The sequence below is a fragment of the Pithys albifrons genome, chromosome 15 (genome assembly GCF_047495875.1).
Source record: "Pithys albifrons albifrons isolate INPA30051 chromosome 15, PitAlb_v1, whole genome shotgun sequence".
NCBI lineage: Eukaryota > Metazoa > Chordata > Aves > Passeriformes > Thamnophilidae > Pithys > Pithys albifrons.
In genome coordinates this window covers 9,764,847-9,792,702 of record NC_092472.1, presented here as the reverse complement: position 1 = coordinate 9,792,702, position 27,856 = coordinate 9,764,847, and the positions used below count along the sequence as shown (strand labels likewise).

General features: G+C 45.4%; 2 protein-coding genes across 2 annotated transcripts in view; both read right to left on the bottom strand.

The window, feature by feature from the left end:
* STK10 (serine/threonine kinase 10) overlaps positions 1–4,904 on the bottom strand; it is a 46,439-nt gene extending 41,535 nt beyond the window's left edge. The window contains exon 1 of the mRNA XM_071570229.1: positions 4,659–4,904. Within this exon, the coding sequence (XP_071426330.1) occupies positions 4,659–4,814 (156 nt within the window). The 5' untranslated portion in view covers positions 4,815–4,904. The remainder of the gene's footprint in view (positions 1–4,658) is intronic.
* Positions 4,905–20,014: 15,110 nt separating this feature from the next.
* The window catches only part of UBTD2 (ubiquitin domain containing 2), a 44,300-nt gene continuing 36,458 nt past the window's right edge, over positions 20,015–27,856 (bottom strand). The window contains exon 3 of the mRNA XM_071570317.1: positions 20,015–20,495. Coding sequence (XP_071426418.1) covers positions 20,098–20,495 — 398 coding nt within the window. The 3' untranslated portion in view covers positions 20,015–20,097. The remainder of the gene's footprint in view (positions 20,496–27,856) is intronic.

Sequence of the window (27,856 nt, the reverse complement as noted above, 5' to 3'; positions counted from 1 at the left end):
AAGTCATTATCAAAATATTTAGGCCACAGAGATCTATCCCTCTGCCCTGTCACACTGATACAGCCATGGGCCCCCAGAGCACAGGACTTCTGCAGGGATGGAGCATCACATGTTTCCATGAGTTTAAACTGAACATCAAGTTTAAAGTTCAACCAGGTTTAATGTTGCTGGGCCACTGCCCTCTAAGTAAAGGAGCAGTGCTTTCCCATTCCTCTTCCCAGTAAAAACATTTTAAGAAAACCCTTCAGCTATACTAGGGGACAAGACCATAATTTGATCCTACTGTTGATATTTTTTTGTGTGTGCCAATCAGCTTAAACTTCCCCCTCTCTATTTTCCTTCCTCCTTTTTTTTTTTTTTACCCAAAGTTAACTCACCAGATTAACATCTTTCTGTGACACCCTTTCCAGGAATTACAAGTTAAATCATACAATCACAGAATGGTTTGGGTTGGGAGGGATCTTGAGGACCATCTTGTTTCAACCTCCCTGTCACAAGCAGAGAAACCTCCCACTAGATGAAGTTGCTCAGAGCTCTGTTCAACGTGGCCTTGAACACTTCCAGAGATGGAGCATCCACAGCTTCTCTGGGCAAACTGTGCCAGGGCCTCACCACCCTCACAGGGCAGAATGTCTTTCTATATCTAAATCTAAACCTATTCCCTCATGAATCAAAAAGACAAGAGCTGAGCCTGAGTCACTTGAGCCAACCCATGCAAAAGCCCAGCAGTGCAGGTTGGGGTGATGAGCAGAGTGGTCTGCAAGTGACAGGGACAGTCCTGTGCCTCCAAACAGGGCTGTTGCCGTGACAGCCAGGCTTCTAAGGCAGCTGCACAACATCCAACAATTAGTCTTTTATTACCCAGATTTCAAAACAACATTTCTAGTCCATAGCATGTACAGCACTAATACCACCACAAAAGATCAGATAACCCAAATTCAGCTTTTTAAGCGTATCTTAGAGAATAAAGGAGAACAACAGAAAAGACACGCTTGTGACTCGCTGTGGCCTGAGGCTCAGCAGGATCTCTCCAGAGCTGTTTGAAGGCAAGTTTAAGTGAACAAACCCCCTTTTTCACAGTGCTGGGGGCTGTGGGCAGCCTGTCCCCGCCCTGCAATGGGAAGGCCTTATCAGGGAGCCAATGCCCCCATCAGCATGTGCTGGGAAGGGGAGATAGAGCTTCTCAAGAGGCCCGAGAGCAGCAAAACAATCCCACCACAAGAAAGATGGCAAGTCCCTGGACTTCCTCCAGCAGAGCTCACACATCTGCAGGATCCAGCCCATTCCCTGCCAACTTGTGAGTTCTCAATGCCCAGAAGAGCCCTCATGCATCTATTCCTGCTGACACTAATGCAACTACCTGCAGCAGTAAATCCTGCAGTTAATGGGTTTTGCAGGACTGAGATGTCATTCAATGGCTCCAAGCATTCACCCACAGCAGCCAGCACTGCTCGCTTTGCCTGAGCATCTGCACAGCCCCAAGTGCAGCTCACAGGAGTGCCACTGCCACTTCTTCCCCCCTGCACTCACACACAGATGTCAACTCTAAACCAATTAAGCCCCAGCAATATATTTTATCAATTGTATCTCTGGTGTTTTTCAAGATAAATAACACTGGGGTTTTTTTAAGGTAGTTTGAAAAGGGACTGAGTTAGGAACTTTTACAGGCCCAGAACCCTGGGTGGGCTGCAGACTCCCCAGGTTGGCATACACAGATCACAGTCTTGACTGCTGGCCTAATGATGGATTTAAGATCATCGACTTAATGAGCTTTAGATGAGGTGGGTAACAAAGCATGGCTGGCGTGCAGCACAAGGATATCTGTGGGCTGCCATTACGTCCTTACCGTACCTGCTGGACTCAACCAAACCCAACATATTAATAGAATGAGAACTAGAAGGAAAGTTTCTCTCCACCCCCTCCTGCCTTTCAGCTTCACTACCCTCTGCAAGGCGTTCTACTGTTTCCTCATACAATCAGGGCCTCTTCTGCTGAAAAAAGACTTTGTACAAAATTAGGGAAAACCCAGTAGTTTCTGCTGGCTGTGGGTTCCTTAAGGTCTGCTGTGTACAATTCAGACTCCACTACAGATTGCATTGTTTTTAATTAATATGTATTTAAATGAAACCTGTCCTACTTTTGTAAACACTGTGTCAAGCCAGTTCAACTTTGCTCAGCTGAGTGCACAGGGAGTCCAAGACACAACTCCCTGACAGTGTTCTGTGGGGCAGGAACACCCCAAATAACCATCACTCAGCCAAGCCCTCCTTCCTCCTGCTCAAACCTGACCTCATAAAAACAACACCTACCCAGGTCAGACTCTTCGGTGTACAAATCCTGTCTTTTTGCACTGCTCAGGGACAACAGGCCCTTTGGAACAAGTACAACATATGGTATGTAGGGCAGGATGCAGGCACAGGCAGATCATATCACCTCCCCACGCTTCCGTGTGTGGAAAAGGGGCGGAAGACAGGCAGGAACTTCATTCAAACATCCTGAAACTTTCAGAGCCATATACTCAGACTTGCTCTAAGCAATGGCTTTTGTGAGAAGAGCAAATTGACTTTAAAATAACCACAAGAGAATGATTCAAATTGTTCACTGAATCCTGGCCACCTCTGTTCCCCTTGAACACAAGTGAATTAGATCATCTGTTTACAGCTTTTTTGGCAGCCAAGCCTCTTTTTTCACATCCCATCTTATACTCATCCCCACCCAGGGTAGTGCTCCAGATGTAAAAAGACAAAGTAAGACAATACGCAGGTTAAACCTTAGCATGGAGGGAAACTGTGTCTCTGCAACGATGCTACTCGCTATTACCTGAAATAAAGCTTTATAGTACAAGGCACTCAAATAATTTTGGCTTCTTAAATGAACGAACAAACTCTTGTACAAGAAGTTTTCAAAAAGCAACCATGTCCATTTGCCAGACAGAATAGAGAGCAGGTGGAAAGGAGATCAAAGCAGATGGAGAATTAAAATGTTACTAAAAAGAATAAAATAGCCCTTTCATTTCTGGCACAACTTTAACCCCCACCCCGATGAACAATGTTAAAACACCACAAAAGCCTGAATGTTCTATAGAGATGGTTCGTCTGGTTATAAACACATGGTGTTCACTGGGTCATTTACATTCTCATTTGTGTCAAAGTGGAGATCAAAGAAGCTGAAAGTAGCTGGAGATGAGGGGATGTTATTGCCTGACAGGCTGACATCCTTAGTCTACAGTACACAAAGTTACTCTGACAATGTTTTTGTTGGTGTAAGGCTGGAGTTAATAGCTGAGGCATTCAAATGTAACAACAGACTTAAAACCCAAACGAGCCAACTATAAAATAGCTTTATTCTGAAAGTTACATACTTTGGTATGTTTTACCTGTTTAAAATAGAAAGTATATAAACAATTATTCCTCTAAGTTTTCATTTATCTCAGAATCCAATTACCTTATTTCACATTTACCTAGTTCCTCTCATTGCTTGAGAAACCTAAGCAAATATAACCAAGGAATTATCCAGGAGGAGAACAAATGTTGATATATACAAATGGGTTTCCAACTCACCACACCAAGCAAATTGGTAACAGAAGGACTGATTTCTACTGGTGCTACTTTCAGAAGGATAAATACACTAGGGATTTAAATATGATTTTTAGGAATTGCATTTTATTAGAAGACAGCATCCTTCACCAAAGGCTTCCACTCAATGGATAATTAGTACCCAGTTTTTCAGAGTTTCTGTCAAATAACATGATAGAGACAGGAAATAAACACACCAAATCCAGGACAGGAAATAAACACACCAAATCCAGGACACGGCAGTGAACCACCTCTGCCCTGACCTGGCCCCCACGTCCCTTCCTGGCCTTCTCTTTAGTCACTACTTCTTTCACAATTCTGCAAATGCAATGCCTTCTCGTACAACCTAATGATACCATCAAACACCAGCTTCCCAAAAGCTAATTTCCACTTACAGTTACAAACTATGTTTGTAACACAGGCGTGCCAAGGAGCCTGGATCCCCAGCCTGCTCCTCCAACCCTCTCCTCGCTCAGCTGCTGAGGAGATAGAGCATTTCAGAGCTGTGGACAGCAAGAACTCTGGTGCTTTGGAGTTCAAAGTACAAGGAGTCTGGTCTTTGAAACCTCCATCCCTAAACATGGAGGTTAAACATTCATAACACTGGATATGTTCCACTCTCAAGGAGCTGGACTCCTCTTCGCCCTCCAAGTTTCCTGCCGTCGAGGACCTCAGGGATGCAAATCATGTCATCCCTGGAGGCTCACAAAAGTCGGAGACAGCCCTGGAACTGCCGACTTCCAAGAAACGTCCCTCCATTCATTGCACCGGCGGGCTTGGCAGAGAACGCCTGGTCTCCTTACAAAAGCATCGCCCTGAAAACAGGCGATTCAGGACGGGGGGTGGGAAAGAAGGAAAAAAATTGCTTCTCTCCCTCTTTTCCCCCGTCCCAAGCGTTGCGCTCCCACATCCCAGCTCACTCGCAGTTCTCTTCCCTCTGTTCCAGGCTAACGGGATGCGCAGAGCCGGCCCCGGTCCCAGCCCCGGGAGCGGTTACCCCGCAGCACCTCAGCCGGCTCCGGGTGTGCTCAGCGAGTGGATCCCGGTGTTTGCCCCCGCCCGGAGCCCCCGCGGCGCACCCACCTTGTAGACTTTGCCGAAGGCGCCGTCGCCCAGTTCGCCCACCACCTCCCACACCTCGCCAGGGTCCAGGTCTCGGCGGACGTGCTCGTACTCCTTGGAGCGGCGCTTCTCGAAAGCAGAGAGGCGCAGGATGCGGCGGAAATTGGCGAAAGCCATGCCGGAGCGGGGTTGTGTTGCTGCGGGAGCTGCCGCAGCCGCGTCCCGCGCCGGCCCCGGGGGAGGACGGAGCCGCTGCGCGCCCGGGGAGCGGCGAGGCGGGACCGGCACCGCCTCCAGCCGCGCACATGGAGCCGGAGCCGCTCCACCTGCTGGGCTGGGCTGGGCCGGCCGCGGCCGAACCATTGGCCGCCCGCGCCCTCCGCCCGCCCGGCACCGCCCCGACGGGGACTGCCCTGACCGGCACGGATCGGCCTGGTTACGGCACGGCTCGATTCAGCTCAGCCGGGGCATGGTTCGCCCATCGGCCCGGCTGGGCTTAACCCAGCTACAGCCCAGCATCGCCCGGCTCGACTCAGCCCGTTTACAGCTCGGCCCCGCCCGGCTCGGCTCAGCCGGGGCAGGTCCGTCTAGACCGGCACGGCTCAGCCGGAGTACGGCTCTACCTGTCTCGTCGCAGCCGGGGCATAGCTCGGCCCAGCCCCGTTCTGCCCGGCCCGGTTCAGCGGGCCACGGCACAGCCCAGCTCTGTTCGGCCCCGCTGTTGGGCAAGGCAGAGGGTCCCTTATCCCTCCCTGTTCTGGCACACTCGCGCAAGTTGCTCTCTGCAAACACCAGGACATCCGAGCAGGGAAGGACCGAGCGGTCCCTGTGCCCAGCCCGCAGTATCCCTAAGGCTGCTCCGCCTCGTGGGCTGCGCCGCGGGGTCCGACCAGAGGCACGTCCCCGCATGCAAAATCCTAATCCCGAACTGCCTTGGCAACAGAGGCTCCCCCCGGTTCGCCTTCCTGGCAAAACAGACGAACACAACTGTTTTCAAAACTCCCATGAGCGGTAATTCGAGTGTATCCGCACCGCGGGCACCCGCCGCGCGCTTGTTTTGGGGAAGATGTGACCCATTTGGCGTCGAGTGGGAAGTTCGCATCCTCTTCACGGCGACACTTCAAATCCTCTGGAAAACTGACTTGAAATCCAGTATGGCATGGGGACATCTAGAGGAACCCCCCGGCGGTGCAGCCCCGCTTCCCAGAGGCTCAGTGCTTCCCAGAGCGATCGGGGTGGATGGTTGTCCCTGACATCCCAGCGATGCCCGCACCGCCCACACACCGGCTGTGTTTTGCCCCACATCTATGTCCTGTTGCCCAACCGAGGGCACAGGACCTTGGGGGGAGTTTGCACAGTCCATCCTGATGGGTAATTCCGGCAAAACTCAGTGTGGGCTCCTGCTTAGAGAGCATATGGCTTTGATTAGTTCCCTGACAGATCATTCCCTAAAACATGGGGCCGATTGTCATATTTTCGTTAAAAAAATAGGGTCATTCCTCATGTTTCTGTTGGAAGTTTCCTGATATTGATGCTTGAATTTAAAACTCCAGTTCCTCTACTATGCTGTTGGTGAGGCACTGGCATGGGTTGCCCAGAGAAGTTGTGGACACCCCATCCCTGGAAGTGTTCAAGGCCAGGCTGGATAGGGCTTGAAGAAAGCTGGTCTAGTGGGACATGTCCCTGCCCATGGACTGAGATGGAATGATTGGAATGAGATGATCTTTAAAGTCCCTTCTAACCCAAACCCCTCTGGGATTTGAATGTTTTTCTATTATTCCTGGAAATTTGTGGCTGTCTGAGAATTGCAACTGTCTTTTTTGAAGAAACTTCCACATCCACCTGCTTCTTCCCTTCTCCCCACTTAGCTGTAGGACAAACAAACTGAAAATGCAGCCCAAATATATGCCTGAAACAGAAAGAAGCTGGAAAATACAGAGCACTTTTTTCCCACCTAACGTCACAGGAATTGGATCTGATCTGACAGGACATATGGATTTGGCAATACAAGAGTAAGAATAGAATAGAATAGAATAGAATAGAATAGAATAGAATAGAATAGAATAGAATAGAATAGAATAGAATCAGGGCAACTACTTTAAAAATTTCATGCTGTGAGGGGTAATTTCCATGGCACTAATTCTGTTTCACTGGTCTTCCACCAGATCTCAACCAACCAAGATAAAGCTGAATTCTGGGTGTTTTCTGGAGTACCTGTGTGTAGTTGAAGGACTTTTTTTTGTCAATAGGAAACACTGTGGCACTGGCAGAGTATTTCCAGCTCATTAGTGTTCATTGAAAGAATTATCTTAACAGTAAATACTCCTAAACATGAGATTGGCATTAATGCTCTAAAATTACAGGCCCTGTGTGCTGTTTTGAAAGGCGATACACAGAATGCTGATCACTTGGGATTTAAAACCAGAGATCACAGACAATACAAATATTGCACTTCAGATATTCCAATAACTGCAGCATCCTGTAATACTAATTAATCAGCAGCTTGGTTAATATAAGATCTTGGCAATTACCCAGAAATCTTTCAGACACAGCACATACCACCATGTCCTCCCTGCTCCATCATGCCCTGGCTACTCCTGCATCATCTTCTGTCATATGTGGGGCTCAGGGGACTGTGAAGAGCCACCGAGATGCACTTCAGCTCTCATAGAAGATAGTTCTTTCCCCTTCCACCTTCCATTGCCTCCTTCCTTATTTGTGAAACAGACAAAGGTCCAAGAGCCTAAAAACCCTGTTTGATTTTATGGTATTCCTGTCCCCTATGTCACAGCAGCATGTGAAGCCCCTGGGTCAGGCTCACCAGTGCTGTACAAACACGATAACCAGGTTCTGGCACAACAAGCAGAAAATCAACACAGGAAAAACCCCAGCCAGTGATGAGGGAGATCCTTACAGCTGTTCAAGCAAGATGCCAGGAACACAGGGCAAGAGGGGATTTCAGGCTCACTGAAGCTAATTCCTGAGTACTGCAGCAATCTCTCATGTAATCCTTTCCACAACCTGACCTTGCTCCATGTTAGAGAGCAGCTTGGTTTCTTGCCAAGAGTGCTCTCCACATGAGGCCGTTTGCAGCCCCTCATCCACAAGTTCACCATTTCCCCACACCATGCCTGAGGTTCTTCAGTCTCTGGTCATGTTTTAGCAAGACCCCATCATGCTCCAGCTCAAACGATCCCTCTTTCCATGGGTTCCTCCCCTGGCAGATATTTAAGGGTAGCAGAATCAAATCAGTCTGCAGATTTTTTAGCAGGGGCTGTTTGTTTTCTGTTTGCACCTGGGTAAGTTTGACTGAAATTCTGGATGTGGAGGTTTGGCTCTTCCTCTGCACTGGTGATGATTAGATAGGACTAAAAATAAGTGTTAGTGGATCATGAATTAAAACTGACACCTCCAAAGGAAAAATGGGTTCTTTTTTCCCAATGTTTCTGGTTTGTTGGAAAAGTCCTTTTTTCTTCCAGGTGTGATGTTGAAAAGAAGAATAAAAGAAGACAGGAAAAGCAGACAGGAAAAGAAGACAGGCAGACAACAATGAGCACTGTACATTGTCTCTGTGCAGAAATCACATGTCTCTCTCATAAATCAGCCCATCTTATTAATACTGTTCTATGAATTCTGAGCAGTATCTCTTGTCTGTTTCTGCATGTTAATTGCCTGTGCAACCTGTCAGGGAACAGGGGGCATTTAAAAAAAATAAATCCTGCTAATTATTTCTCTCAGCTTTGTGCAGATGATGACTGAGAGCTCACTGTTCTCCTGATCTGCAGTTTTATTGCTTTCTCCATGATGTGACCAACCTGAATAAAGATCAGATTACGCTGCTGTTCAACTCACTATACTGAAATGTGAGGGGGAGGATTTGCTTTAGTGAGTTCTGTGTGCTGGTTTGCATCCTCCTGTCCCATGACCTGCACAACCTGCGAGTCCTGGAGTCAGTACAGGGACACCTGCACTGTCCAACATCACATAATGGGAATTGGCTCATTGAGGCTGATCTTTGCTCATGGTGTGTAAGAGATGGAGAAGGTCCCTGAGTCTGGATGTGGCTGCAATGCTGCTGTATTGAAGAGGAAAGCAGGAAAAAGAGCAGTCTCCATGTTAATACCAACCTTGCTTCGCTGGGATAAATCAAAACCTGGACCTGCTGCCAGGTAGGAACCATCTAAACACTTCTCCCAGCTCATACTGCCCCTCTAAGCAAGGAGTTCAAAAACAAAGCGCTCAGCTGTGGCTACCAGTGGGGAAGAGAGCAGAGCATCTGTTTTCAGCTGTTGTTTTTGGCCCATGGGACTTAGGGAAGAAAGAGAGAAGAACATGTGGGAGAGATGGAAAAGGACCTCTCAAAGGAAGACATAGACCTGTTGGAGTGAGTCCAAAGGAGGGCACCAAGACAATTAGAGGAGTGGAGCAGCTCTCCTGTCAGAAAAGGCTGAGAGAATTTGGATTGTTCAGCCTGGAGAGGAGAATCGGTATCTAATTGTGGCCTTCCAGTATCTGAAGGGAGCTGACAAGCAAGATGGAGAGAGACTATTTACAAGGCCCTAAAGCAACAGGACAAGAGGGAATGGCTTCAAACTGACAGAGAATAGGTTTAGATTGGATATTAAGAGGAAATTCTTCCCTGTGAGGGTGGTGAGGTCCCAGCACAGGTTGCCCAGAGAAGCTGTGGCTGCCCCATTCCTGGAACTGTCCAAGGCCAGGTAGATGGGGCTTGGAGTAACCTGGAATAATGGAAGGTGTCCCTGTCCATGGCAGGGGTGTTGGAATGAGATATCTTTAAGGTCCCTTCCAACCCAACCCATTCTGTGATTCTACGACTCTATGAAAGCAGCTTTAGAGCATGGCTGGCTGTCAGTAGCTCTCCCCGGCACAGCCCAAACCCAGCCAGCAGCAGCTGTGAGGCTCCATGGCAGGAAACACCAGGATTTTGGTATTTCCTGCGAGTGTAACAAGCAGGAGGTCACCTTTATTCTCTGGATGCAAGCACTGGTTGATATGCCACGTATTCTTTCAAAGCAGGAAACCAGTGCTTATCATCTGTTTCTAAATCTGTTTGCCCTGAAACACGATTATCTCAGAAAGCAGTTCATCCACCAGCATAGGGGACCTGCCTTTAAACTGTGAGACATCGATGTGGACAATATTAATAATTTTTATTGGTTTTAGTGAGTTTGAAGCCACAAGGTTCCTCTTCAACCCCATGAAAAAGGAACATAAGAAGATATTCAAGTGATTTGATATTTCTGGAAATGAGGTAAAATTTTAAAAATTACAGTCAAAAGACAGGCCATGAAAATGTCCCTAAATTCAAAATTAATCCTTGGAATTAATTCGGTACTGCAGCTTACAGTTGCTTCTCTCTGAAACCTGGGTTTTCTTCCTGTTGATTCTAGAAGCAGGTCTTTGACGACTTATTGCACTGTCTGAATTAAAAATATTTTAACAATAAGGTATCAGCAGGAAGAAATAATTTTTTGGGGTAAACTGGGCATAATCCTTTGTCTGAGGAGACTGTAATGGGAGGAGGTGGGCAGGGCTGGCAGAAGGGCCTTTATTTACGTCATTTTCTTCTGAATTCGTTTGTGGCTTCTCATTATTTTCCAAGCTCTTTGCAGTCCATTCTCAGGGCTATGGTCAGGGAGGTACTTTGGTGTGGTACACTTGGACTTGAAACTCCTTCTAGGAACACTCCTAGTACCATACCCTGGTTTATGTCTGTGTCAGATATGAGCCCCAGGAGAAGCTTGCTCTATTCTGTGATGGATCTTCATTTTGACCTTGCACCAGCTCCAGGTACCCAGGAGAGTCCATAGGAATTTCACCCATTCCCTGCAATCAGAAAGGGAGCAAAGTTGGTCACAGCACCTCCCCTCCTTACAGAGGTACAGGCACACGCCCCTTACCAATCTGCACACCTTTGTCCCTGTCTAGTCACTGTTGCTCGTTCAAATCCCTCCCTGCCCTCTGATTAATGATCTTCTGGGAGTGAATCTGTATTAACACACAGTTAATACTGTCACAGATCCACACTATCCTTTTGACTTCCACCATCTCAGCATGCTCTAGGAGCACATTTTTACCTAGACAGGCATTAGGAACCAAGGGAGATCACTTCACTTGCTCCTCCTTTCTGCTGCCAGCTTCCTGGGTTATTGTGTTTATGGATAATTCTTCTCCTTTGAGTTCCACCACCAGTATCCTCTCTAATTATTTGTTACAGGCAGTAGTTGTTTTACCTCTCAGCCCTGCAGGGCTTGCAGCCCATTTCCTGTGTGGTTTAGTGGTGCAGTGAGGTATCAAAACTCCCATCCTGTGGATAGTTCTCTAATGCTCATACAATATTTTCCTGGAATGAGCTGTTCCAGCCCCAAGTTGCACTGACCCTGTGCTTTCATCTTCAGGCTGCCTGGTTAAAAGGCCACTTTTAGCAGGAGCAGTGTGGCTGTGACCCAGCCATGAAGGCACCTCCCTGCTCCCCCAGCCACTCGGTACCTCCAGATGTTGTGAATCACTCCAACATCTGCAAGTTATTACAAATGGCAGAGCAGCAGCCATGTGCCAGGGAGGTGCCCTATTAGCTTGTAACATATTCAGGATGAGCCTGAGGCAATCAGTTGGAATCAATTTCTCCTGAGTCAGTTGGGAAACAAGCAAGTTGGAGAAGGGGACGAGAGCCTGGATTTGGGGTCTTTCTCTGAAATAACTGTTCATGGTAGGCAGGGCTGGCCTACTAAGATGAGAACTATCTCCTCTCCAAAACTAGCAACTGAACTACAGGGAATTCAAGATGTTTGCAGTCTTCTGCATTGACAAACGACAATAAGAAAAGGAGGGGAATCACGAAGAGCCTCCCAGCAGGACCAGCCTGCTCCTAACAGATTCACAAGAACCCTTTACCCAGATGGGAACAACACAGCCTCATGCTTCTGTCTCCTGGGCTCAGCTTACACCCACCACAGAGATGCACCAAACTTCTAGAAAGTGAATAAATCACAGAGCTGCAGCAAAGCAGTTCCTTTTCTTCAGGGTGAGCACTGGAGACTTGTATCCAAGGAGGGACTGATACAAGTTGGACTTCAGCCTCATCCTCACAGCTCTCCCCAGGACTAAACCTGATGTTGGCATTACCGTCCCACCGTACTGCAGTAGCGTCTTGTTGGGTGTTTTGGAGACAAGCCCTTCTTCTCCCCTGCCTTCCTTCTCTGTGCTGCTGTTTGGCTGCATTCAGACACGGGGAGAGCCAGGCTGGTTTCTCCAAGGCTGGAGCCACTCACAGTGGCTCCTTTCTGCTCCATATTCCCCACTACGTGCTCTGGGCACGGGCAGCTCCCATCTGCACTGCTGCACTCCTGAGTAACAGCCCAGCAACAGGAAACGCTGTTTGCTTTGTTAACAAAACCACCTAATTAAGGCCATGTGGAGAGAAGGCAAAAGAGGTAGTTTCATTTCTCCTGCTAAATATTGACTGTTTACCCTCTGGGCACAGCAGCTCAGTGAATTTATTTCCCCTCTCACCTTACACACAGCCCATCACACAACACGGAGCCTTCTACAAACTCACTCCCAATAAGAGTTCCCCTAATGAAGCAGCACAAAGGACTAACTAGATTAGCAAATTCCAGTCCCCAAGTGCCTCCTGTGGCCTCCTATGAAACCTCCCACGAAGAGGTTTCGGCATGTCTGTAGGGTGGCATCCCACTTCTCAGACCTTTGCAACTGCTCTGAGTCCAGAGAAAATAAATTTCGTGGCTTAAATCCCAGCTTTCCGGGATTATTCAGAGAACACAACAAACTACTCTTTGCAGGGCTGAAGTGAGAGCTCAGTGCCTTTTCCATAAGTTACCTTGCTATTTTTAGCCCAGATTTGGAGGGACCAGCCAACCCCAGATACTCACTACAGCATCCAGAGCACCTCTGGATGCTGCAGGGACCAGGGGTGTTGTCCCAGCGAAAGCAGCAACAAGTCGGGTTCATGGTTAGAGACCATTTCCCTTAGTGCTGTCTCTGGAGCCCAGCACTGGGTCCTAACACAGCACTGGTCTGGAGGAGCATGGGCCAAGAGGAACAGGCACATCAGCCAAACTGGGATGCAACTTTAGCCAGCAGAAAGCAATGGAAAGTGTGGCACAGGGTCAAGAGTGAGGGTGTAACTCACCATGGGGTAGAAACACCTCACTAGTCACAGCATGTCATGGAACATCAGCTCTGGAGTCCTCAGCACAGGAAGAACATGGACATGTTGGAGCGAGACCAGAGGAGGCCACCAGGAAGATTAAAGGGATAGAGCACCTCTTCTGCAACTTCTAGAGAAGTTTTGGGGTGACCTAATTGTGGCTTTCCAGTACCTGAAGGGAGCCTGCAAGAAATATGGAGAGAGACTATTTGCAAGGGCCTGAAGCAACAGGATAAAGGGGAATGGCTTCAGACTGACAGAGAGTAGGTTTAGATTGGATATTAGGAAGAAATTCTTCCTTGTGAGGGTGGTGAGGCCCTGGCACAAGTTGCCCAGAGAACCTGTTGCTGCCCCATCCCTGGAAGAGTCCAGAGCCAGGTTGGACAGGGCACCTGGTCTAGTGGAAAGTGTCCCTGCCCATGGAAAGATCATCTTTAAGGTCCCTTCCAATGCAAACCATTCTATGATTCTATGACATGATTTCCACCTCTTGTTTTATGTATTAAAAATGAAAGTATGTATAGATAAAAGACATTATATGTACACAGTCACATATAAAAGGAATAAAAATTATACATATATATTTTTTCATGTATATGAGGGAAAAATATCCAGGAAAAATCATGGTTTGTTTGTAACTCACATCACAAATACTACTGTGAAATTACCCTAAGGTATTAATAAAAATGGAAATACTTAGCTGTGATAACATTATGCCAAAGTGGCCTACAAAGAATTATTCCTACTCCTCTGATACCTTTAGTAGTTAATCAAGACTACAAAAGTGGTGACCTGAATTAAGACAACATGTCAGTTAATGTAATTACAGGACAATTACACAGATCCATTATTTTTATTCACCAAGGAGCCAGAAACTGATTCACAGACAGCAAAGGAGGCTCACACTGGATGTCTGAGCACTTCTCCAGGCCCTGCATTCTCCACGGATTGCACACCTTATTTGCAAGATAAAACACTGTCACGCACCAAAATTAAAACGAAAATGTGTCTCTCTAGGGTATCAGAGGTAATGGAAAAGTTGTAGTGTTCCAGCTCAGAACTAAAAGCCCTACTGAAGAGATTTAAGGAGGTAAAACAACACTGAGATTATTCTTTAAGGCATGACATTGCCAGAATTATTTTTATTTTTTAAATGCAGGGGAAGAAAAAAAGTTTCTCTTTTGTTGTTGTTGTCTTTGGTTGTTTTTTTTTAAATACAGGAAATTTGTCCAGCATTTCCAATAGAAGTTCAGGATGGTTTGCTCTCAGTGGTAAGAGATCTTCCCTAGATTAAAAAAAAATCACATAATTTATCAGTCTGAAGACAACATTTGATGTGTCAACCAAGGACCAGAGGTACAATATAAAAATACATTATACAGTTTAGAAGTTGCCTGATGTTCACAGTAGGCTTTATATTGGTCTAGAATTCTTCACTGACAGCAGAAGCCAGGAAGGGGAAAATGTTTAAAAAGCCCATTTTACACAAGCGGTAGATTTGATTCCAAAAGTCTTCATAAATTTACAGGGGAAAGAGATGGTCGTGTCACCGGAATTCCCTCATGCCTGTTTCCCTGTGGGCTGGAGTGGTGTGTTTCCTGTGTCAGTACCAAATCCAGCACCACATCCTATGGAATAGGAATGTTTGTCACATAGTACACACAAACAAAATGCATACAAAGTTTTTACCATAAAAATGAAGGTATTTATTCAAGAAGTACAAATTTGATGGTACCAGCCATCTTTGAAAGCCATTCCCATGAGGCAGAGAGGACACAAACCCAAGTCTCTTGCTCCGAGCATACGAAAGCAAGTGTCACACGTGGCCAACTCACGCAGTCCTTTCCATCATTGCTCACATCCACCTCCACTTTTGAAACATTCCCTGGACTTCAGAGGCACAAATAGGGTTTTTAATCCAAGACCAGTTAGTTATTTTAATAAAGACATCAGCTCAGATTTATTTTGTTTTCAATTGCCTTAAACTGTCTTCAGCCTTTGACTGGATTCCAATTTCCTAAAGAAAAAAAGGGACTTGGGAATGAGCAGGTGCAGAATTTCTGGAGCTCAAGATGAACTAAAGGTTTTAAGGCAGGAGTCAAGATTTTAAGTTCTCTATTTGCCCCATGGCTCTGATCGAATGGTTTTCCTCTGTAAAATATACAGAGTTCTACTGGATAAATACCCAACATGTGGTCCTGCTTGGAGGGCAGGAACACACTTTTTCATGGAGAGTCCAACAGACACATTTGTAAAAAGTCTCAAAGTCCATGGTAAGAAGTCTGCTGGTTAAAACATCTCATCTTCCAGCTGCCTGACTTGTGTAGGCTCAGTGACAGGAATCTCCCTTTGGAAGGAGAGCTCCAGCTCCAGCTCCTACGGACAAGAGCAACACACGCGCAGCTATGGAGTGGATGAAATATGGAAGAGGAGAGCCATTTGCAGAACAGAGCAATCAAAAACACTTCATGGAAAGGGAAGTCTTTTAGCAGGCAGACTTGTATATACAGTCATTAACCAACAGAAGTGTTTGTAGCTGCAATAGGACAGCAGGACATTCATCATCTTGGGGAGAAAACAGAAGTGCAGACGCTGGGAAGTCAAATCCAAGGCTTCCCAGTGAACTTGCAAGGCAGACCACCAACATCTAGTGGGTTTGACACACACTTTTTGCTGTTTTCCAAGGAAGTTGCAGAGTGTACAAAGCTCATCCTCCACCCAAAGTGCGTTTTCCAAAATGCCTTTCTGTAAAACACCTCTACATCCCACTGCAGGAGAGTGCAAGATGTCCCAGAGCTTCCAGCCACCAACCAGGAGAGAGCTGATTAAGCAGGAAGTGGTGAAGGGCAGAGAAAAAAAAACCCCTTTTTCTAACAGAGACTACTTTCATTTCAAAGTAACAGGATTTGAGTAGCACAGGGGAAAAGCAAAAAAAAATTAGTTGTTTGTTTTTAAATGTAAACATTCTCTGCATAAGGTGCAGGGTCCTGGATGTATGTACAGTGACATAGAAAAGTTTGTCAGAAACACAGCTGCCACTTGTGCTTCTGAAGCATCATAGACATGGTAAAATGTTCAGCATTCACTTTGTCAACACCTACACAGCAAAAATGCTTTCAAAACTCCATGGCTAAAAGCATCCCACCATTGTAACAAAGAGTATTTTTTTAATACTTTTAAAGAAGGTTTTACATTATTTACTAGCAATAGATATATATGCAGAAGCACATCACACTACAGCAACATTTTATCAATCGATCATCTGCTTCACCAAAGGTTATGCACAGTGCCATGGGTTGCCCTGTTGCTCCAAAGAATCCTTCTTTCCTCTCCTCCCCAAAGCAACCTAGGAACTTTGTGTGGAAGGCAAAGAGGAGCTGGGTTTTGTTTGGTTGCTCCTGAGGTGAGGGTTTTTGTTGTTATTACCCTTACTTTCAGCATTGGGGTGTCTATTAACAAACCTAATCTATTACACCACCAACTCACACTATTTCATTTTCCCAAGTATTTCCCAGCTCCTGAGAAGCAAGGCTTTCAGAAAACTCTATCTTCCAAGCTGTGTTTTCTGCAGAAGACACCAATAAACTGTGATGCACCAAGAGCCAAGGCAGTCAGTGACATTTTGGGAGCTGGATGCTCTAAAGGAGCAGCTGACACTTGTTTGTGGAAGACCCTGAGCATCCTTCTGCACTGCACCAAGCAATGTACCTGCAACACCTGCGCCTCTTCTGGAGCTCCCTGGCTCCATCAGACTTTATGTGTTCAAGCCTCTCTGCCCTTCAAGCTGTTCAAGAGTGTGGACTTTCATTAGGTCATTACTTCTGTGTCAGGCAGAAGCAACAATAGGGAGTATAAAAATCTGAATTTTGTCAGACCTGTCACTAACACTGTAAAAAAGGTTATCTACTGACATCAGTTCACAGCCAGAGCTAATCAGGAATGGCACAAAGGGCTGATGGGTCTAATGAATAAAATCCCCCCAAACCTATTCCTCCTCACTTTGTATTTGGCATTGGTGGTGTGTGTTAAAAAGCCTGTTGCATTGCTTCACTTGTACCCAACACACCCAGTGCCAAAACACAGCCCAGGCCATACTGCCAACATCCTCCTGCTGCAAAACAGGGATGCACACACCTGTGTGCTGTTATCAACCCTCCCCTGGGCAGCTACTGGTGTCCACCACACAGACCTGTACCAGTCCCCACTGGGGCTGCCAGAGGTTGAGTATCTGGTTAGTCTCACTTGAGCCATGCCTGCTCTGCACTCACACAAGCCTGCACTCCCTACCTCAGGCACATGGGAGACCCTCTCTGGCCCCGAAACACATCCTGCAGGAGCCCCAGCCCACTCCCTTGCACTGGCATTTGCACCAAAGCCCACCTTGTAGGGCAAAGACAAGGCATTTCAGAGACAGAAATGAGTGTTCTCTCCTGTAGTTCTATAGTGGACATGTCAACCAAAACGCCATATGCATGTACACCTTCACTAGTGATACTTTCAATATATACTTTGAAATTTAAAATTATTTCCCAACATAAATCTTGTAAAACTTTGTTTCTACAAGGTATGTGCTTAGTACCTCTGTCATTTTATAGGAGGTTCAAAGTCTTCACTGTCACCTCTGAAAGTACTTTACCATTGAACTCTTTCAGTTTTTGATATGTGACTAAGGAGAGGGGGAGGCTGTTAGAGAAAAGAGAATTTTCATGAACCAAGTCTCTGTTCTACTCAAAAGCCAATCACAACATGGCCTTCAGATCATCACCTTTCTCCCTGCCATAAAAGAAGTTAATATAAAACATGGTCATCTATAACAGTGTGATAAAACTGAACCTTTTCCAACTAAGAGCAGGGAGAAGAAAAGAAGGAGCTCTCCCAGCCCCTACACACTGTATTCTCAAAAAAAGCACCTGGTTTCAACTGCCTGAATGAAAATAGGAAAAATTCAACACAAGGTAGCCTAAAAACTAAGGAAATCATGTTTTTAGTGTTCACAGTTCCAGAATTGTCACTCTGGTTTGCTCTTCCTTAATATGTCACAATTTCCCCCCTTCCAGAAGGGCCTGCAGGGAAATGACATAATGAAGACCACTTATGCAGATATGTAAGTTATGCCTTATGAGTAGTATCTTCCTGGCATGAAACCATCCTTTGCCCAGAGAAAATCCAAGAGATTTTTGACTTGTTTATGTATCAAATATTTTTCCTCCACTGGAATGCAAGAGATTTGGCTGCAACAACCCAGTGCAGTAAATCATATTTGTCTTTAAAAAACTCCACAACAGAAAACATGTTATAGATTAGTATTTACCAGCTTTGCTCTCATTAAAAAAAAAGAAAAAAACAACAAAAAGAACCCAAGTCACTTTGGTGTTTATAAGAATGGGGAACTTATTTTCCTTTACTCTGCCACTGCACTTCAGGCATCCCATATTCAAGTGAGGCTAAAGGAGCTGTCAGAAAAAAACATAGGCTTGATACAACACAAGGACCAAAAAGAAAGCTGGAGCTGTGTGGGGTAAGGTGGGAGGTGCACATAAAATGTGGATCTGTTTCCTGACCATTGACAGAAATTTTGCTTCTACCTGCTGGGAAAGACTTGTGCTGTGTGACCTCTGGTTGTCCTAGCTCTACACTGATAGTTGTGGTGTAGTAACTCCCTCTGAGTTCAAGAAACTGACTTTTATGGAAATAATGAAGAAGCAAAAGTAACAAGTTTAAAATCTTCAGTGTAACTCACCAGTTTCACGAGTGGATGAGAAAGCTGTGACAACTGTAGCTTTACACCATTAATTCAGAGAGGGAAGACAGAAACCAATAAAAACATGCTATTCACACATGAATAGCACATTTGACTTTGGAAGAAGTGAACTCATTTCAGTGATGGCTTAAAATGCAAGCAAATAGAAATCATGTTTAAAAGGAACAGGGCACTGATCTCAACCAAAGGCGTTGCCAGACAGGGGTGCAGAGCAGTCACAGCAACACAGGGCATCTTCAACTGAGGCAACAAGCTACTCGATTCCCCCCACCCCAACGTGCTCTGGCTCAGATTTTAGAGACTACAAAAGGATTTGTCATTTGCTGAAAGAGCCCCTGTTACACTCTGAGGGGAAAGAACTGGCTGTGAAACTCCACAGCCACACTCCAGGCCATGGGTACGTGCTGGTAAGGACAACTCCAGCTGTCCTGGCTGGAGTCACCACAGCTAGAAGACCGGCTGCTGCTGCTTCCAATGACACACTAAAAGCTGAAAACTGTGTGCTATTGTGTCCTCCTCGCAATCTTCCATGCTTTGTGCCCTTTAGGAAAGCATGGGAAGCTGCAATCTATTGCATTTGGATGTAACTGCAGTTTAACCTGGACCTATTTACACCAGTGCTGTTGGACAAAGATGATGCACCTATTGCTCAAGGACAGGTCAGCATTGCTCACCTCAGCTCATCTGATCAAAGCCTCTTTTCATGATCTGAGTGACAGAAATTCAGCAGGCACAGACTCAAGTGCCATTCAGCCAGGAAACTTCGGCTAAGTCAGTCTTGTAGCAGGTAAGTTTACAGTACAGTACGTGAGAGTTCACATGAACTAAGTTATTGCCTAAGGCTCTGGTGAGCTGCATTCCCGGCTCAGGAGCCAGCAATGGCATAGGACTGTGTTGCCATCTTGGAATGTACAATTGCTTGGTCTGAGCATCCCCAGGAGCCGCTGGCATGGGACAGACTGAGCCCCCAGCACAGCTCCACTGCCCAGGGCTGGCTGTGCCTCGGCGGTGCCTCACTGGAGCACGTGGGTTCGGTCACAACTGAAATGATTCCCCTGAACAGGCAGTGTGGGACCGACCCAGAGCAGCTGCGATTCTCGCATGAACTGTATGTGGTGCTGATATGAAACTGGATACATTGATTAGTTTTTATTTGTTTTTTAAATAAAAGTGCTCTCTGTTGCTCTGGCCTCATGGATCAGGACACCACCAACAGTTTTCAGGATCATTTCATATTTGTATTAAGTGAACAACCATCTTTTCCCTCCCTTTTTTCCCTTCCCCTTCCTTCCTTTGCCCCGTTCTGGTTGCTGTTGTGTTAAATACGAGATCAGGCAAACCCCAGAGGCCAGTTTACATTTTTATGTTTTTGCAGATCTCCATCACAGATGGAATTTTTGCTGGTCATTTCCTGGAACCAACCCGTTAGCAGGACAAACCAAAAGAAAAGAGGGCAGTGAAAACAAACCCCATGACAGAGACAAGAAGAATCAATAAACAAGCAGAATTCAGTTTTCCACTGGGGTGGGATTTGCTAAGGGCTGGCTCACAATGACTTGCACCACATAGTCCTTTGGGATTTTCAGCTCCTCCAGTTTCATTTTGTCTGCCAGGGGCCTGCCCGAGAAGAACCAGCGCTGGCTGCCTGGCTCCACTCCCTCCACGGCGTGCAGCCGCCTCTTCATGTGGTACACTGTGTCCATGCTGCGGACCACGAGTTTGAGGTCTTTGCCTGTGGAAAGGCGCAAACGGAGCTGGCATTCGTGCCCTGAATTGGGTGGGGGATCAGGAATATCCAGAGTCTCCAGGTCGCCCTTCTCCTCTATCATGTTGATAGGTGGGGCAAGGCAGTAGACGGGAAGCTGGTACCGGTTGCCCAGTTCATCGTAACACTCTGTAAGAGCACCTTTAGGAGAGAAGAGGGATAAAAATGAGTATGAATGCATGTCACATCTAAACTGAAATGGTCATGCTGGGAAGCATTTACCTTGCTGTTAAACCATCCAAGTAATAAAGTCTGAATTCAGGCTTTAAAGGACTGATACAAAAATCTTGAACACTTCACCTTGTTTTCAGATGGAAACTTGAGGTTGAGTTAAAAGCATCCCCTGAAAACCAAACACAACCCTCCCTCCAGACAAACAAGGATCAACTTCAAAAGCAGAGATGAGGGATGATGATGTACTCCCATGTGTCATTTAAAAGAGGACTCTTTCTCTGCTAGCACAGTCTGAGGTTCAGGACACAAGTACACCTAGAAAATGCCACTTGGATGAATTACATGATGCTGAACCTGAGCTGTGAAAAGGCAAAGACCACTGTGAAAGGAAGATTTTGTAACTTCTCTAACATCCAAAAATTGCTGAAACAGTTTCATACAGGACTCATGTTTTAGTGAGCATGGCCAGAACAAACAAACACGACCACCCAAGTCAGACAACTCTGTGGCTCCGTACCGAGTCACCACCAGAGCGACGACACCCAGCACATACTTTATATTTGTACAGCATCTGTAACTCCCACATTCAAAGCCCTGAAGTTTCAGGAGTGATCTTTATTTCCCCAGACTCCTGAGAGGTTCCTTGGGATAATCTGTGTGTGTTCAAGGCTTCGTGTGGCTTTCCTCCTTCTCCAAATGGCACAGGGCACAGCACAGCTCAAGGACTGTAACACACACTGAAGTATCGAATATAAGCTGAAATTTTCACAGTGTGAGACAGACTTCATAAAATATATTTCAAGTATTAGAAAAGCAGCAGCAGCACTATTTTCTTACCATTTTCAGAGTAAGAGAAGGCCAAAACCAGAGCCCTGCTGCACACAGCAATCTGGAAAACTGAGATGTTGAGCTGATCCCAGATCATAGCAGAAATCCCTTCTCACTGTGGTTAAAAACCCCACCTATTCGCACTCCAAAAAACCACTTCTCCCGTTTTGAATTTACCTGCTGTAACAGTTTTCCACATTTTTGCCCCTAGAGGGGGCACAGTCTCTTGCCAAATTACCCATCCTTTTTGAGCTGGAAATGCTTGAAGAGGAGCCAAGTCCTTGAGCTACAGAATATTAAAAAACCTCTTTGACTCGGCAGTTCTGCACACAACAGCCAACTGCTCCTTGTTAGAAATGCAGGGTTTTTTTTCAGTTGGAGGCTTTTTCATGCTGACAGTGAGTTGTTTTAAACTTTGCTGTTTGATCAGCAAAATTACTACAGTATAAAATTATAACTGGGGGATGTACCGTGTCACTCAGCCCACTGCAATGACAGCATCTTCAGCTAGAAATCTTTTAGATAGAAGTTGTCTTTTTTTTTTATTTTAAGGATCATTTGTGTTGATGAAAACGCCGAGTAGAAATCTTGGGCTAAAAGATCGATGTTTTAGGTACATCTACTGTTTGATGCTGTTCTGTTTGTACAGGTTGAGCACCAAGGCATGTATGACCTGAGATTTAGTGAGAGAACAAAACAAAAAGGGATATCCAGACAAATATACCAATTCATTACAGCCTTCTACCATTTATGCATCTCAGAGCAAACCAGCTTTTATCAAAACTATATTGGATCCAACCCTTTCATGGTTCTTTGCCATTTACAGACTAAAGCCTGAAGTTCCCACACTTCAGTTTTGTTTCACAATGTTCATTTCATTCTGTACGCCTCATCTATTTGCTAAATGTCACAGTACTAAATTCTGGACACAGAAACAAGTCGATGCAGTTTGCTCCTAAAAAAACCCAAACGCCAAAACTTCAACAGCCTTTCAATTTAGCCAAAGCAGCTAAACTTGTACCTTTCTTTAAAAGCCATGTATCTTAAAAAGAATGCTCCTACTTTAGAACAGCATATCAAAGAGTTCATTTTAAATACCATGGGATGAGCTTGCTAAGGAATTTCTTCATCATTTATATTGTTGCCCAGCTGAACTAATGTCAAGGTCAAAGTATATGCCATAATCACCGTATTGCTTAATCATAATCAGATAAGCAATATTAAAAAAATCCTCTACAACAGCAGCTAATTTGGAGGCCTATATTTAAATGCAAAAAGAGACAGTAGAGGAAACCTCTCGCCAATAGAATCCCACAGTCCCACCACAGATGGAGAAACAGTTTATAACAAACTGTTAATGTAAGAAGAGGTTACCATAAACCTCATCAGTAATTCCATTCTTCCACTCATACTGGTAAAAACATGCCTAAGACTCTCAAGTCCTATATCCTACCACTCAATGGCTTTTAAGACCAGATACATTGATTAAAGTACAGAAGATGATTACTGGTATCAGAAGAGACTTTACAATGCTATCCCCTCCTTACCAGCACTCCACACCTCCTGAAGGCCAGGCCAGAGCTCCAAGGATGAGGAGGTGTTGCTTCTTGACTCCAAAGAATCCCAGAATCACTTAGGTTGGAAAAGACCTCCAAGATCCTTGAGTCCAACTTGTGCCCGATCCCCACCTTGTCAACCAGACCAGAGCACTGAGTGCCACGTCCAGTCATTCCTTAAATACCTCCAGGGATGGGGACTCCACCACCTCCCTGGGCAGCCCCTTCCAATGTCTGACAACCCTTCCCATGAAGAAATTCTTCCTGATGTCCAACCTGCACCTCCCCTGGCACAGCTTGAGGCTGTTTCCTCTTGTCCTGTCACCTGTTCCCTGGGAGCAGAGCCTGACCCCCACCTGTGTCCTCCCTCCTGTCAGGGAGTTGCAGGGAGCAAGAATGTCCCCCCTGAGCCCCCTTTTCTCCAGGCTGAGCCCCCCCCAGCTCCTCAGTGGCTCCCCACAGGACTGACTCTCCAGACCTTTCACCTGGAGACATGGAGCTGTGCACACACATCCTGATCCCCTTTAGCCAGCTCATTCCTGCTGGGCATTACGAGGCTTTCTGTCAAGTGACCTTTGAAGAGCATCAGACTGTGCCACAATCTTCATGTTGTCATAAACAGCAATGAACTCAAACACAGCACATGAAGGGGTGTCACACTGGTTGGAGCTCAACAGTGGAACGATGGCTGTGTTAACAGGAGGTGTGGTGAGTGTGGGGCTATTTTGAATGACAAAAGCAAACGCAAGTTATCAGAGAGGAAGAGGGAAAGTGGTTGAATTACCCACAGCCACCACGGCAAGGCCTATCTCACCAGCCAGATGGCAGCTCTTCACTAAAGCATTTGCTGCAGCATCCCGTATGCAGAGCAAAGTACACAGGAAATTAAACATCCCAACCAGAAAACCCTTCATAATTCTCCTGTTATAACTGAAAATCATGTTTCTGATCTTTCTTTCAAGATACATCAGCTTGTATCACTCAAGTTATTTAGCAGGAAGAGGCATTAAAAAAATTTCAAGCTTTTATGAGCAAATAGAGAAAAAAAGAGAGAAAATTTTTTTTTTAGTTTTTCCTGTTACTTAGGCAACCAGCGGCCTCATCAGGCAGTTCCAGCACAGGAAGGATACAGCCTCCCTTAAACCAGAGAAGCAAAAGGCAATGCAGAGGTGTCACAGTTCAGGCAGGCAACCCTGTGCCCTCACTATCACTGGCAGGCATGGTGCTTCCATCCCTCAGCCCCACTTAGACTGACTTCCCCTTCCCTTATTCACAGCCCACAGATGGATGCTGCATCAGGCAAACAGAGCAAGTTCAGATGCCAAAGCCTAGAGGGTGAGTTGATACCTAGAATTTGCACTGCTGGAGTGTACAAAGAAAGCACATGAAAGGGGCAGATTCCAGAAGGAAAGCAGCAGGGAGAATGGGGGCAGGCAGCAGGTCTAGGTGGAGGATTCTGTACTGGGCATGACAGATCAAGACTCTATAAAAAGATCTCACAACAATATTGAGGAGGGGACAAACTAAACTTAACAATACTTGATATACTGGAGTATTCTTTGTGTATTTAAATGTTCCTCTACACGTGAATATTCCTTAATAAACTTGGATACAAAACAACCTTGTTGCAACAGAAGGAACTACCTTTGGGTAAAGCCAGTGACAGAGCCAACCCTTCAACCAATCCAACCACTCAAACTCCAGTTGTCTCCAACTTTCTACCATTCAGAATTAAGGTGCCATTGCACACCATCTGGTGAGTGCTTTGAGAGTCTCACTGACCAATTCATTACTCTGAAAATTTCCCAGTGTCAAACAGGCTCTAGATATCAGGAGATAGTAAGATATTAGGGAAAGGTTCTTCCCCCAGAGGGTGGTCGGGCACTAAACAGGCTCCCCAGGGCAGTGGGCACAGCCCCAAGGCTGACAGAGGCTCAAGGAGCATTTGGACAATGATCTCGAGGACAGGGTGAGATTGTTGGGGTGTCTGTGCAAGGCCAGGAGTTGGACTTTGATGATCCCTGTGCATCCCTTCCACTCAGGATATTCTTTGATTCTATGATTCTGAAGTCATTCAGTATTGATGCTGCCACAGAGTTATGGAATTTAACTTTATAGGCCCAAGTCAGATAGAAAAGAAGACCCAATGCTAAAACCACAGCAGATGGGATTATTTTAATATTTCAAAAGTAATACCTCACTTGGAGAGTGAGGAATTCTGGAAGCAGCTGCAAGGCAGAGCTTCTTGTTGGTTGTTATCCAGGTAGGAGACAGCTTGACAATTTCAAGGGGAAAAATAAGATGATGTGATCATCAAGCATAAGGAATTGGAACATTTTGAAATTAATTGCCTTGCAGGCCATAAAAACTTTGTTTTAATAAGATTATTAGGGTGGAAATATTTCACAGGACTGGTATGGGAAAACACTAAAAAACACAGGGAAATACTACTCCCACTCCTAAGGAGTTCAGAGCTTGGACTTACTTGTCCTGCACACAAAAGGACCTGCAATTTAAGAGACCACAATGATATGAAGATAAACTTTTGCAGGAGTTATTAAGTCAGGCATATATGACCACACTTATCTGACAACACAAGAAATCTTAACGGCATTTTGGCATTTCCTTAAAGCTGCACACCACACTCTTCAGAAAAAGCAGCAAATTTCTTGTTTTCTGGTCATGAGGTGCCTTCTATTTCTTTAAGCTTTAGAGCAGTTTTGAGGAGGATTGTTCAGAAACCACAAAAATTAAAAACTGAGCAGATTTCCATATCTTCTTCCCTTCCCCCAGACAGACTTGCTTCAGGAAGAGAAATTAAGACAACACAAAACAAAATCTAGCATTGCAATGAGACTGAGCTAATTTAAGGAGCCTGAGTGTCTGTGTATAGCACATTTGCTCAAGGAACAGCTGGTTCATTTGTTTTTCTTACTGAAAAACTCCATTCCAAACCAAAGCTGAGCCTCAAATGCTGAATAAATTGGCAATAGTAGAGCTTCCACCTGTAAACTATTTATTTGAACCCAATATAGATCAGTATTGGCTGAAATTAATTACGTAAAAAAGGGGTTGTCTTCTGGGTCTTACAGTACACCAGTTCCTAGAGAGCAATGACAGAGGCAGAAAAGCTGAGCTACCTCTTCATCTTTATTAACTGCTGATTCCTGGTCACAGCTGGGAAACACAAGATCTTATAAGAAAATGTGTACTGACGTCAACAGCATGCGAGAGCGGTGAAGGGTGACCTTGAGCAGAACGTGAACAGGACTGAGACAAACAGGTGCAAACACGCAGTGGGTCGTTCCAGCTCACCTACAACCATCACAAACTGGGAGGAGTTGAGAGAAAAAAGCTTTTTCTGACTTAATAAAGACCCAAAGGGCTTGATGCTGCAGTTACCAGCTGTGGCTCTCCTGTTTTCCAGAGGGCATTGCGTGGGAATACTCGTGCAAGCCTGTGCTTTGCACCACATACAGAGAACAATAAAGCAACTGTAATAATTAATCAAGTGGATGAAGCACTTGATAATAAACCACAGACGTAAGCCCCTCTCCCATGTTTCTTCCATACTGGATTTCCACGGGTTATACAAATTTAAACTACCATAAAGCTACCAGACAAAGGTATAAGCCTGTCTTCTAAGCCACAGCACAACTGCTTACACAACACAGCTCTGCTCTCATCTTCAGCCTCCCTTTATAATAAATAACTTATTCCAGCTCCTAAAGAACTGGGTTTGGAGATAATGAGTATTAAGCATTTAATAATTCTCATTTCAAACTCACTGAAAAACAGCTCTTCCATTATGGGAACATTATCGGTCTGGCTCAATTCCACAATGGAGATCAACTCCCGGAGCCAGCAGGAGATCCCAGGGCTTCAGAAGCTTCTTGGTGAGCAGGGACCGGCTCACTCCCGCTTGCAGCAACTGGCACAAGGCAGATGGGAATTGTGCTTGGTGAATTACAACAAGGGAAAAGGGGAGAAAAATAAAGAGACTCTGCTACTGCCTTTGTAATCCTCTCATCCTGTTCTCTACCAGGAGAACTACCTCAGCTGGTTCCATCAGCTATTGCACTGCTTGTGCTCACCTCCATGCTTTGTTCTTTGGAAAACTCAGCTCTCCTGGGCTCCACGACCCCTGATAAAATAATGCACACTCAGCTGCCTGAAAATGATCTGCAAGGCAATAACCTGAGATGCACTTATAGCAGAACTCACACAGACTCCTGAGGTCCCTTCCAACCTCAGTGATCCTACCCAGACACTTTTGCTGTAATCACAGAATCACAGAATAGCTGGGGTTGGAAGGACCTCTGGAGATCATCCAGTCCAATCCCCCTACCAAGGCAGGGTCACCTGGAGCAGGCTACACAGGAACACATCCAGGTGGGTTTGGAATGTCACCCAGTCATTGCATTCCCTGCAGGTTTTTGTCCCAATACTAATTCTAGAACAGATAGATTCATTGGTGAGGTGTTCTTTATCCAAATGAAGTGTGATAAAGTCAAGTATGTATTAATTCCTGGTAGTTGTCAGGTTAGCAATACCATATGTACTGCCACTTCTAAATTCCTCTAAAACTTGTATGTAATATTGTGTGAAGGTAACAGCTTCCACAAAACATTACAACAGGGTTCAAAGATGACAAGTCATTTTACTAATTAAGTATCATCTACTATTCTGCTTTGCATATTATTAAAACAGATGCCTGTCTAGACAGGCCTCTTAGATAAAAATAAAAAAAAATCTGGTTGGTAAAAGAGTTTCTGTGTATACCCTCCTCATTTAAACATGCTGCTCTCCACTATCCATCTTCTTAGAGAGGGTGAGGGCATTTTGAGAAAAAAGAGAAAGTAGAGTATCACAATCACCTGAGCCTGTTTTATATCCCAGTGATTAAAGTCACCAGGTTACCTGTTCAGTGTGAGGCTGCACGGA